We start from the raw sequence: 15,502 nt of genomic DNA, 5'->3' as shown, positions 1-15,502 counted from the left end.
CAAGATGCACTGCAATAACTCATTAAGGATCTTTTGACAGCACCTTCCAAACACACGACCACTACCACCTAGAAGGAAAGGGCAGCAGATGCATGGGAACACCACCACCTGCAAGTTCCTCTCCAAGCCACACACAATCCTGTCTTGGAACTATATCACTGTTCCTTCACTGTCACTGAGTCAAAATCCTGGAACTCCCTTCCTAATAGCACTGTGGGTGTACCTCCCCCACATGGACTTCAGTGGTTCAAGGCAGCAGCTCACCAACATCTTCTCAAGGGCAATTAGGGATGGGCAATAAATGCTGACCTAGCCAGCGACGCCCACATCCTATGAACTAATAAAAAATAATCATTGAGTGCTGGATAATACATACCATATGTTGCAAACATTTAGCACAGGGGAAGTAATTATGACCATGTGCAAAGAACTTAAATAGCTGGTTGCAGCCTCTTGAGAAATTTAATGCAGTTATTTTCAGAAGGGACATTAATATGGGCCCCAGGCAGGAATGAGAGACAAGGCAGAAATAATTCAGCAGAGCATGTTGTTCAAGGGGCCAGTGTGTTATGGAGGACAGTTCATGCAGAGGCACATTTACAGCAAATGCAAGTCCTATTTATCAATTAAAATCTTCCTGGCTGCACATCTGCTTCATCCATTTCTGTTTATCTCCTCCCTCTTCTTCCCCCTCCTCCTCTTTCTCCTCCTCCTGTACCTGTGCTGACCTTTGTTTTGTTCTGGTCAAAAAGAATTTCTTCCGTTTGGACTGCAAAACTATGCAGGATACTGTAGATAACTGAACACAGTAGAACTCTACTCCCTCAATTTAGTTTCAGTTTCAACCTGCCAATTGTATGTTCTTCTAGAATCCAGTCAGAGGCATTAACTTTATTGTATTTGGTTCTGACGCTATTTGAGAGGAGATTCTAAATGATGTAATAAGTCTTGTCTCCAGTGAATATACTTGCTGTTCAGCAGCCAGCAGTCCAGTCTGCCAACTGCTTCAAATAGTGATGGCATGGTGGGCTGCCACAAATTGAAGGCTGAATGGTTGCTGCTGGAGTAACACAAATTCATCAGGATTATACCATTCCTTGATACGTGAGTCCCATCAATGAGGCACTGTACATCAGGGAATCCTGCTCACTCTAGAGGCAGAGATTCTTGACTGGAGGCAACAGCAACCTACCACACCCAAAACACAGGGCTTCCTTTCTCCAAAGCAATGTTTCTTCACAGGACATAGCAATTCCTTTTTTCTCTGGGACTCTTCCTCTCTCTTCAGGCAGGTCAAAACCTCACCTTAAATGCAGCACTTTTTCCTTCGAAATGCAGAGCTTATTTTCAGAGAGAATAGGCCTTTTCCTATGGTCTATCAGCAAAACACAGCTCTGGCCACTGTTAGTTGTTCTGTTTCCCTCTGCAGAACTGAAAACTAAAGCCTTTTTAAAAAAAACAATAAGAGTCACAAGACAATTGTAAAACTATCAGGTTGCTGGGATATAAATTGCCCTGCAGCCTGGACTTCAAATACCACAAGTCTCTGCAGTCACTGTTCACAGAAAGTAGATCTTAAAGGCACACAGACCTCACAGTTTTTAAAAAAAACTCTTATGACAGTGCACTAATCTTCACTCACCCCAAATAAAACCTTTGCCAATTATTCAGTCCTGATAGACAGTGCCCTTAATATTTCATTTTTCATGTTGACCTACACATACCTCTCATCTTCAGTTAGAACATTGTAGACTGAAGCCTGCTGTTCAATGATGTCCTGTTCTAGATCTATCAACCTGTTTCGAAAACCTTGCAGAGATTTCTTCATGGTCTCAATTTCTCGTATGGTATGCTAGAAATTTAAAAGGGGAAACAATCTGATGAGCTATGACATTTTGCCAACCATAACTTACAGTTTTGGAATGGCAAATATACTTTTCATAACTGGATCAAGCAGTAGAACAGTAAATAAATCCAAAGCTTAGCTCTATCACTTATACTTGCCAGATTTCTCAGATAATTTTGCTCAAGTCTTTTTCCTTTTCCCTGGTAATGTACTCCAGGTCCCACCAAACCTCTGACCCACTGGTACCAAGTTCAAATTCCTGAAGGTTAATTGCAATCTGCAATTTAGTACAAGTACCCATTTCCAGCAGCCTTTACTACAAGGATTATTTCACATTTCAGCAATGCTAGTACAGAATTTCATATTGGGGTCGACGTCAACATGCCTGATTTGTGGCCAATATTAATTTCCATCTATTAAAACTATGTGAGTTCTGAATCAGGACCACTGACCTCAGCAGCCAAATTCTCAAAAGTGCACTTTCAATCACACAATGCTTTGTGCCAATAGCATCCTGACTCAATCCCAGATCTCAGCAGCACACAGATTCAGTAAAACATCAGTGAGTTGTAGGAACTTAGACTGAGTGATAAATATCGGCTGGAATTTTATGTTGGGGAAGAGGCCCTGCCCACTGGCCTGGAAGCCATACAGTGATTTTACATGGCCCAGGCCCTTAATTGGCTTCGGGTGGGTCTTCCACCCCTCTGAGGTAGAAGTGCCACCTCCAAGAATTATCGGCCAATCAGCAGCGCCACCAGGAGTGATGGCCACTGCTGGGACTGCACCCAGCGAGAGGGGCAGCAATGGACAAGGCCCCAGATTTAAGATAATTGGCTTGGCTCCAGCGAGGCATGGGGGGTCGGTTGAGGTGGGGGGTGGGGGGGGGGGAAATGTGCTCCAGTGGGAATGGGTTGTGTCGTGGGGAGCCCTAGAACCATAGAAAATTTACAACACAGAAAGTGGCCATTCAGCCCATCGTGTCTGCGCCGGCTGAAAAATCTAGCCGCCCAATCTAATCCCACCTTCCAGCACCTGTTCCATAACCTTGCAGGTTACAACACTTTAGGTCCAGGTGAGTTGAGAGTTTCTGCCTCTACCACCGATGTGGGCAGCGAATTCCAGTCACCCATAACCTTCTGGGTAAAAAAGTTTTTCTCATCTCTCTGATCCTTCTACCAATCACCTTAAATCTGTGCCCCCTGGTAATTGACCTCTCTGCTAGGGGAAACAGGTCCTTCCTGTCTAGTCTATCTAGGCCCCTCATAATTTTGTACATTTCAATTAAGTCAGCCCTCAGCCTCCTCTGTTCTAAGGAAAACAACCCTAGCCTATCCAATATTTTCTCATAGCTGCAATTTTCAAGCATGGCAATATTCTTGTAAATCTCCTCTGTACTCTCTCCAGAGCAATTATGTCCTTCCTGTAATGTGGTGACCAGAACAGTACACAAACCTCCAGCTGTGGCCTAACCAGCATTTTATACAGTTCCAGCATTACATCCCTGCTTTTGTATTCCATACCTTGGACAATAAAGGAAAGCATTCCATATGCCTTCTTCACCACTTTATTTACTTGTCTTGCCACCTTCAGGGACCTGTGGACATGCACTCCAAGGTCTCTCACTTCTCTTACTCCTCTCAATATCCTCCCATTTATGATGTATTCCCTTGCTTTGTTTGTCCTCCCCAAATTCATTACCTCACATTTCTCCTGATTGAATTCTATTTGCCACTTTTCCGCCCACTCAACTAAACCATTGATATCATTCTGGAATCTACAGCTATCCTCTTCACTATCAACTACACAGCTAATTTTTGTGTCATCTGCAAATTTTCCAATCATGCCTCCCACATTTAAGTCCAAATCATTAATCTATCCAACAAACAGCAAAGGACTCGACACTGAGCCCTGTAGAACGCCACTGGAAACCCTTTTCTATTCGCAAAAACATCTGTCGACCATTACACTTTGTTTCCTATCACTGAGCCAATTTTGGATCCAACTTGCCAAATTCCCCTGTATCCCATGAGCTTTTACTTTTCGGATCAGTCTGACTTTGTCAAATGCTTTATTAAAATCCATGCAGACAACATCCACTGCACTACTCTCATCAATCCTCCTTGTTACCTCCTCAAAAAATGCAATTAAGTTAGTAAGACATGACCTTCCCTTAACAAAGTCATGCTGACTATCCCTGATTAATGTGTGCCTTTCTAAGTCATAGTTTATCCTAAATCTCAGAATTGATTCTAATAATTTGCCCACCACTGAGGTCAGACTGACCAACCGATAAGTATTTGACCTATGCACTGCACCCTTTTTAAACAATGGTACAACATTGGCAGACCTTCAAATCTCTGGTACTTCACCTCTATCTAGTGAGGATTTGAAAATGATCCTCAGAGCATCCTCTATTTCCTCCCTGGCTTCCTTTAACAGCCTGGGATACAATCCATCCGGCCTTGGTGATTTATCCACTTTCAAGGATGTCAGACTCTCTAGTACTTCCTCTCTCATTATGCTTATCATAACTAATATTTCACACACCTCCTCTTTAACTACAATGTCTGCATCATCCATTTCCTTTGTGAAGACAGAGACAAAGTACTCATTAAGAACACTGCCCACATCTTCTGCATCCATTCATAAGTTCCCTTGTACATCTCTGATAGGCCCTACCCTTTCCTTAGTTATCTTCATGCTCTTAATGTACTGATAAAACATTTTTGGGTTTTCCTTGGTTTTACCTGCCAATAATTTTTCATGTCCTCTCTTTGCTTTTCTGATTTCCTTTTTTTACTTCACCCCTGCACTTTTTATACTCCTCTAGGCTTTCTAAAGTATTATGTTTCTTTTTCTGCTTTATAGAAACATAGAAAAATAGAAGCAGGAGTAGGCCATTCGGTCCTTCGAGCCTGCATCGCCATTCAATACGATCATGGCTGATCACCCAAACTCAGTATCCTGTTCCTGCTTTTTCCCCATATCCCTTGATCCCTTTAGCCCTAAGAACTATATCTAACTCTTTCTTGAATATATTTAATGATTTGGCCTCAACTGCTTTCTGTGGTAGAGAACTCCACAGGTTCCCGACTCTCTGGGTGAAGAAATCCCTCCTCATCTCAGTCCTAAATAACCCCTTATCCTTAGACTGTGCTTCTATAACCAGGGACCTCTAGATTTGGCAGTACCACCCTTTTTCTTTGTGGGAACATGTCTACACTATGCCCATAAAATCTTGCTTTTGAATGCCTCCCAGTGGCTTGCCACTGACTTTCCTTCAAGTAGCTGTATCCAGTCCACTTTCACCAGATCATCTCTCAGCTTTGTAAAATTTGCCTTCCCCCAATTTAGAACTGCTACTCCTGTTTTATCTCTGTCCTTTTCCATAATAATGCTAAATCTAACTGTATTATGGTCACTATCTACAAAATGGTCACCCACTGCTACTTCATCCACTTGCCCAGCTTCATTCAAATCTAGAATTGCGTCCCCTCTCGTTGGGCTTGTTACGTGCTGGCTAAAAAAATTCTCTTGAATGCAGTTCAAAAATTTTATACTCTTTGTGCCCTTCACACTGTTTGCATCCCAATTCATATTAGGGTAGCTGAAATCCCCAACTATTATTGCCCTATTGTTTTTGCACTCAGAAATTTGCCTACATATCTGTTCTTCTATTTCCCTCTTACTATTTGGGGGTCTAAGGTATACTCCTATTAGTGTGACTGCCCCTTTATTATTTCTGAGCATAGGATGCCCGATCAGGAGGGCTCCCCATCAGCCCGCAAGGACTCTGCCAGATTTTACTGGGTGGCCTCCCGAGGTGCTAAGCTGTCCACCCAGACCTGGTAATACACCAGCGATGGTGGGATGAGGCCCTTAAGTGGCAAGTAATGAGACACGTAAGGGCCTTAATTGGCCTAGGGCGGGCGGGCCATTTGTCACCGCTTGTAAAATTGCAGTGGAAGCAGGAAGGTGATGAGAATGGCAACCCCTTCCTCCCACTCAATTTTATGCCCTCCCCCACACCCCCGCCTCTAGCCTACTCCCCCGGGGAGCATAAAATTCCGGCCATTGTGCCTCGGTGCCCAGCCTCAGAAATGGTACAAAAGGTGGTTTCCTGATAAAGAAGGGAGCTACCTCAAAAATATTTATTGGTTTTTTAATTAATTGGAGATATATTTGGGATTTCAGAACTGTGTTACTATTGGTAAATAACTTCAAAACAAAACTGATACACCCCCTGAAAAAAACTGACAACACCCAAAGAAATAATGCTTTTGACAAACAGTATAAAGGACCCTGATCAATGCCTTTGCTTTAAGGTAACTGAATATGTTAAATTCCCCTTAATTCAGGAATTTTAGGAGTGCCTGTTGTTCTCTGAAAACTAAAACCAATAGATGCATTATAGAAGCCAAATGTTGCAGATGCTGGAAATCTGAAAGCCACCCAAAAAATGCCAAAAATACTTAGCCGATCAGACAATGGCTGGAATTTTATGCCCCCTCCTGAGAGCGGGCTGGGAGGTGTTGGGGAGGTGGCATCAATTTGAGTGGGAGGTGGGGGGGGGGGAGGTGGTTTGGCAGTGATGTTCCTGTCGCCTACCCGCCCCGTTGCTATTTTATCAGCAGCGGGGGAGGTGGCAAATGGCCCGCCCGCACCAGGCCAATTGAGGCCCTTAAGTGGCCAATTAATTGCCACTTAAGGCTTCCGCCTACCGCCACTGGCATTTTATCAGCAACGGACGGGCACTTCAGCACTTGAGGAGGCCACCCAGTAATAGACTGTGCCCCATGGAGGGCCCCCCAGCGCCACGGGCTGCCCCCACTTAAGCTATCCCACCTTCCCTAGACTCCAGCCCCCACTCCCCTCAGCAGGGCACAGCTGATTGTCCCCGGTAAGGCCCAAACCCCACTTACCTTCCTGAAGGGTGATGTCCATTGTCCTCTTCTTGCTGGGTGCAGTCCCAGCAGTGGCCACTGCTCCCTGTGGCCACTGATGGAACTGAAGAGCTGCTGGCGCTCGGATTGCCCGGCAGCTCTTGGAGGTGAAAACTTTCTGCCTCAGAGGGGCAGAAGTCCTGACTGAAGCCAAATAAGGGCCTGGGCCACACAAAATTGCTGTGTGGCTTCCAGGCCCAGTGAAGGTGGGCTCTCCACTGACATTTTGGCCAGTGGGTGGGGCCATCGCCTCAACATAAAATTCTGGGAGAGACTGAACAAATTAATGTTTCAGATGGAAAATGAAGACTCTATAAATGTATTTGTTCTCTGCACAGAGGCTCACTGATCAGCTGTGTGTTTTGATCATTTTCTGTTTTATTTCCCAACAGCCTTCTTCTACATGGCATATGAAAAGAGATAGTCACAATGGAAGTGCAGTGGCACAAGAACCCCTCATGGTTTAAGCTGCAGCTGTACTCAATATTCTATGTTTACAATTTCATTCTTCTAAGAATTTTCTAAATAAATTGACATATCTGTTCAATCCGCCAGTATTCCCAGCTCAGTGATGATAATGCAAATAAAATGGATAGCAACTCAGTAATTAACACAGAGAATAGGAAAGTTAGACTTAAACAGCAAAAGAATCAACATTCTTCCCATTCTCAGCATGTTCTTTGCTCTTCAGAGCAATAAGCAATGGATGGCAGTCAGGCTCAGTGGAGTGGCTGCCAATATTACTGTAGATCTTGCAAAATGGCAGACCTTGACAATGTGTAACAGTGTAAAACAGGAGACATCGAGTTGGCAGTCCCTTTTACATCTCTCCCAGTTTTTGAAATCAATGGAAATAAAAATCAGGAGAGATGTAAAATGGGCTGCCGATTCACTATCACCTGTTTTACACTATCTCACAAAGTCTACGATTAAAATCAGTGTGGTTTAAATGTTGCAATAAAATGTGAGACTCTTCTCCCAAGTTTTTCTTTGTATTTGATTTTCTCATTCTCCTTTGAAGCCCCTTCAGATGTTTTGCTATCTTAAAATTATTATGCAAATGTTAGCTGTGTTAAGTAGAACCTTTCAGAAAAATGTGGGGGAATTTTTTTTAATTAATTGCCAATTGTAATCTTTTTCAGCGAGGAAGAATTCAAAGCTGTGCTTTGTGGCTATTTTGGAAACCATAATGCACAACTTGTAGAGCGACCTTTCGTTTACTGGCAAAATCATGGAATAAATTGGTCCATTTTTGCATTAAAATAGTCTAATTACATAAATTTAGGTATTGATTTGGAAACCTTATTAATTCTGGCATTAAAAAAAAATCCTATGTACTGAGTCCTTGATATGTGGCAGAGAAAAGTTCAAAGCTCTTGATTTGTATGTTTCCCAGAATTTGCAATGTTTTTCTAGCCACTACTCATTCGCATGAGCACCTGACTTCTTTCACAACTGTCCCAGTCTGGAATCAGCCCAAAGAAATTAGAGCTATGAGAAAACGGATGGAAAAGTTTAGCAAATGATACCAGGAATACAAGGATAGTGTTATAAAGAAAAATAGGGCTGTTACACTCAAACTGAACACTTTAAAAGGAAATACCATCTATACCATCTATTTTTAAAATTCTAAGGGCTGGAGTTTATTGGCCGCCCGAGACGGGTGCGGAGGCGGGGGGAGGCCCATAGAATCGCAATGGGTGGCAAGGGGTGGAGGGCCCGTCGCCACCCCGTCACCAAGTGATTTTTCTGGGGGTGTGATAGGCCAACGACAACCTTCGTGCCAGAGGTCAGTTGAGGCCCTTAGCAATCTGTGACTCACAGAGGACCCTCCCCAGCAAAACCTCCAACTTCATGGAATCCCTTCCCCCTGGGCTCCACACCCACCGTCCCACACCCCCTCGCTGGAGCCTTCCAGACTGGACCCGGCTACCCTGCCTCACTTACCTGAGGTCTGGTTTCCTGCGTGAGCCAGGGTCCAAGGCCTCTGCAGTACAGGCAGTGGCCACCACTCCCGGTGACGCTGCTGATGCTGCTGAGCTGCTAGCCCTGTGATTGGCCAGCAGCTCTTGGAGGCGGGATCCCCATCTTTAAAGGGACGGAGATCCCGGTGCTGGAAACCTCATCTCTGGAACAACGGAGAATCGTGCCACGAGGGGCATGACAAGGCCGAGGTGAGGGACTCCCCCCAACTTTTTGGTCAGGCGCCAGAAGCCCCTCCTCCTCCATAAAATCCTACCCAAAAAGTTTTGATTGAATAAAGAATAGAATGTTTTTATACTGTGGTTGAATCAATAACATTGGGCTGGATATAATGCTCTCCCCCATGGTGAGTTTGAAGGCGGGGAGAGCATTTAATCTGGCGACATGGTAGTGCCACCTTCCTGCCTCCACCCCAACGAAGTCCATGTCGGGAAGGCCCGTGAATGGCCTTCTTGTCTAGCTGCCAATTGAGATCCTTAAGTGGGTAATTAATGCCCAATTAAGGGTCTCTTCCTGCCATCGCCGATATTAGTCCAGTGGCAGGTGGGCCTGTTGCCACGCGGGGAGGATGACGAGTAAACCTATATGGGTTGCTTGCTGGCTCCTGGGGGAGACCCTTGTTCACAGGCACTCATTGGGAAGGGGGTGCCTGCAAAGAGCCACCCCCTCATCCTTGCTGCTGACACCCATACAACCTCCTCCCACAACCTTCAACCTTTACCCCACATAAACCCTCCCACCACCACTCACCTGTGGCCTGGGTCCATTGATGATCCCAGACCTTGAGTGGGTGCATTACCGGCAGCAGCCACCGCCTCCGCAGTGATGCTGCTGAGTAAAAGAGCTGCCACCCTCTGATTGGCTGGCAGCTCCCAGAGGGCAGAATTTCTGTCCTTGGGGTCTTTAATTCTGGAGAAGGCGCACAGTTGCCCACTTAAGTGCCTGATTGGCATGTAATGCGGTGGGCCTTCCCGAGAAGAAGCAACCTGGGGCTCTCGTCGATGAGGCATTAATTTAGGATGAAAGGGGAAGTTAGAAGATTTCTTTTGACACAGGGTATTATTTAAACATGGAATTCTTTATCACAAGGGATGATTAGCAGCATAGGAATTGCTAGATGATAAAAGAGCATCCTGGTAGTCACATGATACAATGATTATGGAGTTGTGATTAATCATCCCAATCGATTGCTATCGATTTACAACAGATTCAAAAAGGAAGTGAGGAAACACCTGTGATGGAAAATTTAGGTAATCTTTGGTCAACTTCTTTCTCCTAAGCATGCTACACTTATTATATGTCATGTCATACTGTATTCCAAAATGTTATTTTCCGAAACAAATTTATCTAATTGCATTTAAATTAATCAACACTGTTTCCACCACCTTCCTAGGGTGCTTGTTCCATAGATCAACCACTTGCTCAAGTAGGAAACCCAGAAGTAAGCTCAGTACACCTGTCTGTGGCTTTTTAATGCAGCCACTTCATTATTGTTTTTCTTACAGGTTTGGCATCAATTGCACTGAGGTAGGCAAGATAAAGACCCCCTTTAAAGGGTGAATTTAAAGTTGGAATTTGAAAGATCTTGGAGTTGGAAACAACAAAGGAAGAAAGATCAGTATGGACTCAGAACAATCAAAGGCTGTGCCCCACTTCAAAGGCTCCTCCGTTGATATATTATTGCGGCTGTGAGGAGCTGAAGAGCCAGCCACAGGAGAAGGAAACCTACTGCTGACACAAAGAAGGCATGGATGTAGGTGGCCCATGGAGTCAGTAGCAGGAGCATTGTGCCAAGCTCCTGGATTCAGAGCACAAATTGCTTTAATAACCTAACCAAGTCATGAAAAGTGAGCATAGTTGCACATTCATCGACATCCTGCAGAATACCCCAACTCCTTACTCTGCCTTGCCAAGCCTTCTCCATTACATCATGCCTTACACTTACTTACCTTGCATGTGCACCCATCCTTTCTTTCTATGCATCCCTCACATCCCCATCTATCCATCCACCACTGCCACTCATCATCATCCTTACACAATTTCACGTCTCTCCCTGATAGTCACCCTTACCACATGCACTGCATCAATCGCATGGGCACATGACATTATAGTCACTTATAGGTCTGTTCTTTCCGTCATTGTAATGGAAGAGAACACAGAACACAAGTGATAGAGAGAGAGAGAACTGAAAGTGGATCTCCACAGACCTCACAGTTTGCAACTGCAGAGGAGGTGGTGCTGGAGATCGCTGCTGTTACAGCACCCCAGCTATCAGAGATGGGGACCTCCCAGCTCCCTGTTGACACAAAAAATTAGGGACCCACAAGTTGACTTGACTTCAACAGCAAGAGAACTATGATCCTCTTTATAATGACAAGTTCCAACATTCTTTCTTTGCCTTTACTAATTCACATCTTTTATCTCCACCAGGGCTTTCATGCATTCAGCACCAGTCACTGGACATAGGAGACGATGATTCCTCAGAAGATTTGATTCCTTCTGAAGGTGCATCATCACAGGACCCATGAATACCATGCACAAGCTCAGATACTTGCAATTCAGTGGGACTGGTAAGGCAGATAGTTGGATTTTCACCTAGTGACTCACACTTCACAAGAGAGCAAAAGCAGACGGTGACAGTAAGATGAAGCTGAAACAGGGAGTTTATGCCAGATGTCAGCTTGATAATATAAGGGAGAATCAGGCTGAATGTAAAAAGGACAAGAGAGGGACAAAGAGACAATAAGAGAATAGATTGGTGGTTAACATAAAACGGAACCAAAGGTTTTCTATAGGCATATTAACAGTAAAAGGGATGTCTGAAGAATGGTGGGACTGATTAGGGACCAAAATAAAGATCTGTTGATGGAGGCAGAAGGCCATGACTGAGGTACTAAATGAGTATTTTGCATTGGAGTTTACCAAGGAAGATGACTTTACAAAGCTACGGTAAACAAGAAGATTGCCAGACCAGTGGATGAGCTAAAAATAGATAAAAAGGAGCTACTAGGAAGGCTGGCAGTACTTAAAGTAGATAAGTTACCCAATCTAAATGGGATGCATCCTAGGTTGCTGAGTGAAGTAAGTATAGAAATTGCAGAGGCACTGGACACAATCTTCCAATCTTCCTTAGATATAGTGGTAGTGTCAGAGGACTGTAGGATTGCAAATTTTACACCCTTGTTCAATAAAGGGGAGAAGGAAAAACCTGGCAATTACAGCCGGTCAGTATAACGATGGTGGGTAGGAAAGCTTTTAGGAACGATGGTGGGTAGGGAAGCTCTAGGAGAAAGTTAGCAGCTACATGAACAAGCATTGCCTAATAAAGGATAGCCAGCATGGATTTTTAAGGGCAAATTGTTTTTGACTAACTTGGTTGAGCTTTTGGATGTAGTGAGGGTTGATGTTATATATATGGACTTTCAAAAGGTGTACCAAATATTCAGCATGTTAGCAAAATTAAAATGCATGGGATAAAGGAGCAGTAACAGCATAGATACAAAATTGGCTAAGGGATAGAAAACAGAGAGTTGTGTTGAATGGTTGTTTTCGGACCAGGGAGAGGTATGCAGTGGAGTTTCCCAAGGTTCATTGCTAGGACCACTGCTGTTTTTGATACATAGTAATGACTTGGACTTGGAGGTACAGGGCACAATTTTGAAATCTGCAGATGAAAGAACCAACTCTGACTTCATAGGCTGAATGGCCTCCTTCTGTGCTGTACTATTCAATGTTTCTAAGGTGGTGGCAGGGACAGCAGTGGAGAGTCTGTGTTAGAGGGCACAGCCCTCTCCAAGCTTTGCCTGGGGGCCATTGATGCAATGGATGACCATTGAGCAGCAACAGAGAATGTGCAATGTACTGACAGGCCTTCCAAGCACAATGACCACAATTGCAGAGAATGGTGAAGTCCACCTCAAGCATGAGTGGGTTGATGCCACAGGGCATTGCAATGATGCCTTCTTACATGGATGGAGTGGCCAGCTCCATGGAACATCATACATTGTAATCACATGCCTTGACCTTGGCCATGCAGACTATGGTTGCCAATAAGTCTGCCTCCTTAAACAGGATGATAAATACTTTAGTCTTGGCCTTACTTCACTGCACTGATCTGCACCAAAGTGCTTTCCAGCAGATTGGTAGTAGTGAAGTGCAGCTGGGCAATGAGAGAGATGATGGTAAAAGTGGACATGGAAGTGGAAACTCCACTTAAAGTCAGCATGGATTTGTTAGGAGCAAATTGTTTTTGATTAACTTGATTTAGTTTTTTGATAAGGTAACAGAGAGGTGGGATGAGGGGAGTAGTAATAGTAGGCTTCTTACCCATTCCTGCCCCTTAGTCAGTACCTGCCATGTGTCTTGTCTCCCAATGGCCAAGTCTGCCCCTGCACAGGTGCAGGTGGAGCAGTCTTTGGCTAGGCTGTCACGGGCTCCGAAACCCAGAGCACGTTAACCAAGCTCATTTCAGTCATCAGAGCAGGGATCTGTGCAGCTTGCCTCTCCCTTTTCTGAAGCCACAGGGATTGCATCACATAGGAGCAGAACAAAAAGGAAGAGTAAAGTTTTGTAGTTGCACAAAGCTATACAGGTGGATGTGTAAAAAAATGTTATGTTGTGATATTTTTGTGCTTTAGTTCAATTACATAAATTTTATTCTTTTGCATCACTTTCCCATTCTTGGTTGCTGGGTGACCTTTTAACTTGTTTGGTGATGAATAGGAAGACTTTCTTTAATTCTGTGAAATCTCACCACGAGACTCTGTATTTCTTCCTTTCTTTCTTTCTTTAAACACAGTTTTACAGCTTTTTTCTGTACTCTTTTTACTCCCTTCACTTAGAGTATTGAGAATTTGTAGTTTTTTTTAATTGCCTCGTGGTCACCACATGTAATGGTGCCGCCCTCGGATCCGCTCTCGCTAAGGACTTTTGATTTTCCCAGTGTTACCTGCCTAGTGCCATTGGGAACAAATTTTTACCCTCTTTGCAGGTTTCTCAGCAGATCCCCGAATGTTGCTTGGTTCTCTGACTCGAATCCTGCAATCGCTGGACCGGTATTTTTTCACCGACCACCATGCCTCTGTGGTGCAGCCTGAATGCCTCTACAAGTCAATTCCACAACTCTTTATGCCTCCTTCATCCACAATGTAGCTCTGGAGTTTTCTTCATAACCTCTTCTTGAGTTCTGCAATTCTGGAACCTTTTTTCCAGGTCAGCTCTCTTTAAAGTATTTTTCAAATTCTTCTGGGTGTTGTATGGTAAGAACCATCGCTGTTCACCATGTTGTATGGCACGCACCACTGTTCACCATATTGTATGTTTGATTAGTCCACTACTGTTTGTATATTTGGTTCGTCTAGCTAGGAGAGATTACTGAGTCTTCAGTAATTTTAACATTAACTCATTTATTACATTTTAGCTATATACAGCTCTACATAAGTCTGTATGACTTCTTTGAAGCCGTGCTGCTTCTCCATCCTGTCTCTCTCACATGTGATCTCTTACATCACCTTGGTGGGAGGTATTCCTCACACTGTCTCAAACATTAACCCTTTCACACCCTTATACAAAAAGCATGACCTGCTGAGTAATTCCAGCATTTTCTGTTTTTATTCCTCCTAAAGTATTATTGATCTAACAGGTGAAGTAAACTCAGCCTCTGCCTGTGGCCTATTGCAAGATGCACCCCTCTGCTGTTCCCCTCTCTGACGTCCAGCTGCAGTTCTCTCAACAGCAGGTACTGATGCTGATTATATTACTCTGCGCCTGAGGTCCAATCTAAGGCAGCCAGTGTGCCACCCATCCTGATGCGATTCGGAAAACCTCCAAAGTATAGGAAATAAACTCCCAGCAAAAGTACTGTGAACAAACTCTTTCCCATTGGTATGTAAGAAAGCAACTGTGAATACTGAATATTTGTTGCAGCATTTCCACAAGTTTTAATCAACCCACTCAATTGCTATTGTGTCCTTGCTTTGCTTTCACTGGCGAGTTTAAGGAAGACCAGGAAACCCAGGGATGCACTATTAAATTTGAAATTGAGGTGAAATATCACTCAAAGTGAGCAATTAGCATGCATTAGTGGTCAACCTGCATCTCTCAAGGGGGTTGCTGCAAGCAGCCTTGTGAGGTCTGGTAAAACATGGAAGTCGGGGCGTTGGAGCCCAGATCCCAACGCGCTCACTTTTTTTCTGATTTTCATCCCCCACCCACACCCAAACCCACGCACTCCTTGAAGTTAACATTTCCCCCCCCCCCCGCCCACCATTGCTTCCCCAGATTAGTTTTGCATTTACCCCATTTGAAGTGCAGGCTTTGTCCTATGGTTCTATTGTTCTGGAAAAAGTGAAATAGTTAGCCATGGTCTACATTACCTTGCCCCTTTAGAATCCTAAAATCCACAATCGTGTCACCCCTCAACCTTCTCTTTTCCAAAAAAAATATGCCTAATTATATAATTGTTCCTTATGATCCAATCCCTCCATGCCCTCTTTCTGGTTCTGGTTCCTATTGTAACAGAGACTAGAAAATCATTTAAAAGGGAATTGGATAAATATTTGAAAAGGGAGAATATAAAAAGGTATGGGGAAATGGGAAGGAAATGGGATGAGGCAGCATGAATTGTGAGTTACCATTGACAGAGGAATAATAACCAAATGACATCCTTATATGCTGTAATTTCTATGATTGTCTGATTCAGGGTAGCAAAGGAGTGTGAATGGGCCTG

The 15,502-nt window shown here is 44.0% G+C and overlaps 1 protein-coding gene across 1 annotated transcript in view; it reads right to left on the bottom strand.

Moving 5' to 3' along the window:
- Positions 1 to 15,502, bottom strand: part of itprid1 (ITPR interacting domain containing 1) — a 210,298-nt gene that overhangs the window by 19,914 nt on the left and 174,882 nt on the right. The window contains exon 14 of the mRNA XM_068032668.1: positions 1,725 to 1,852. Coding sequence (XP_067888769.1) covers positions 1,725 to 1,852 — 128 coding nt within the window. The remainder of the gene's footprint in view (positions 1 to 1,724; positions 1,853 to 15,502) is intronic.

Source organism: Heterodontus francisci, chromosome 5 (genome assembly GCF_036365525.1).
Source record: "Heterodontus francisci isolate sHetFra1 chromosome 5, sHetFra1.hap1, whole genome shotgun sequence".
In the NCBI taxonomy this organism is placed as follows: domain Eukaryota; kingdom Metazoa; phylum Chordata; class Chondrichthyes; order Heterodontiformes; family Heterodontidae; genus Heterodontus; species Heterodontus francisci.
This window is presented reverse-complemented; position numbering and strand designations above follow the sequence as displayed.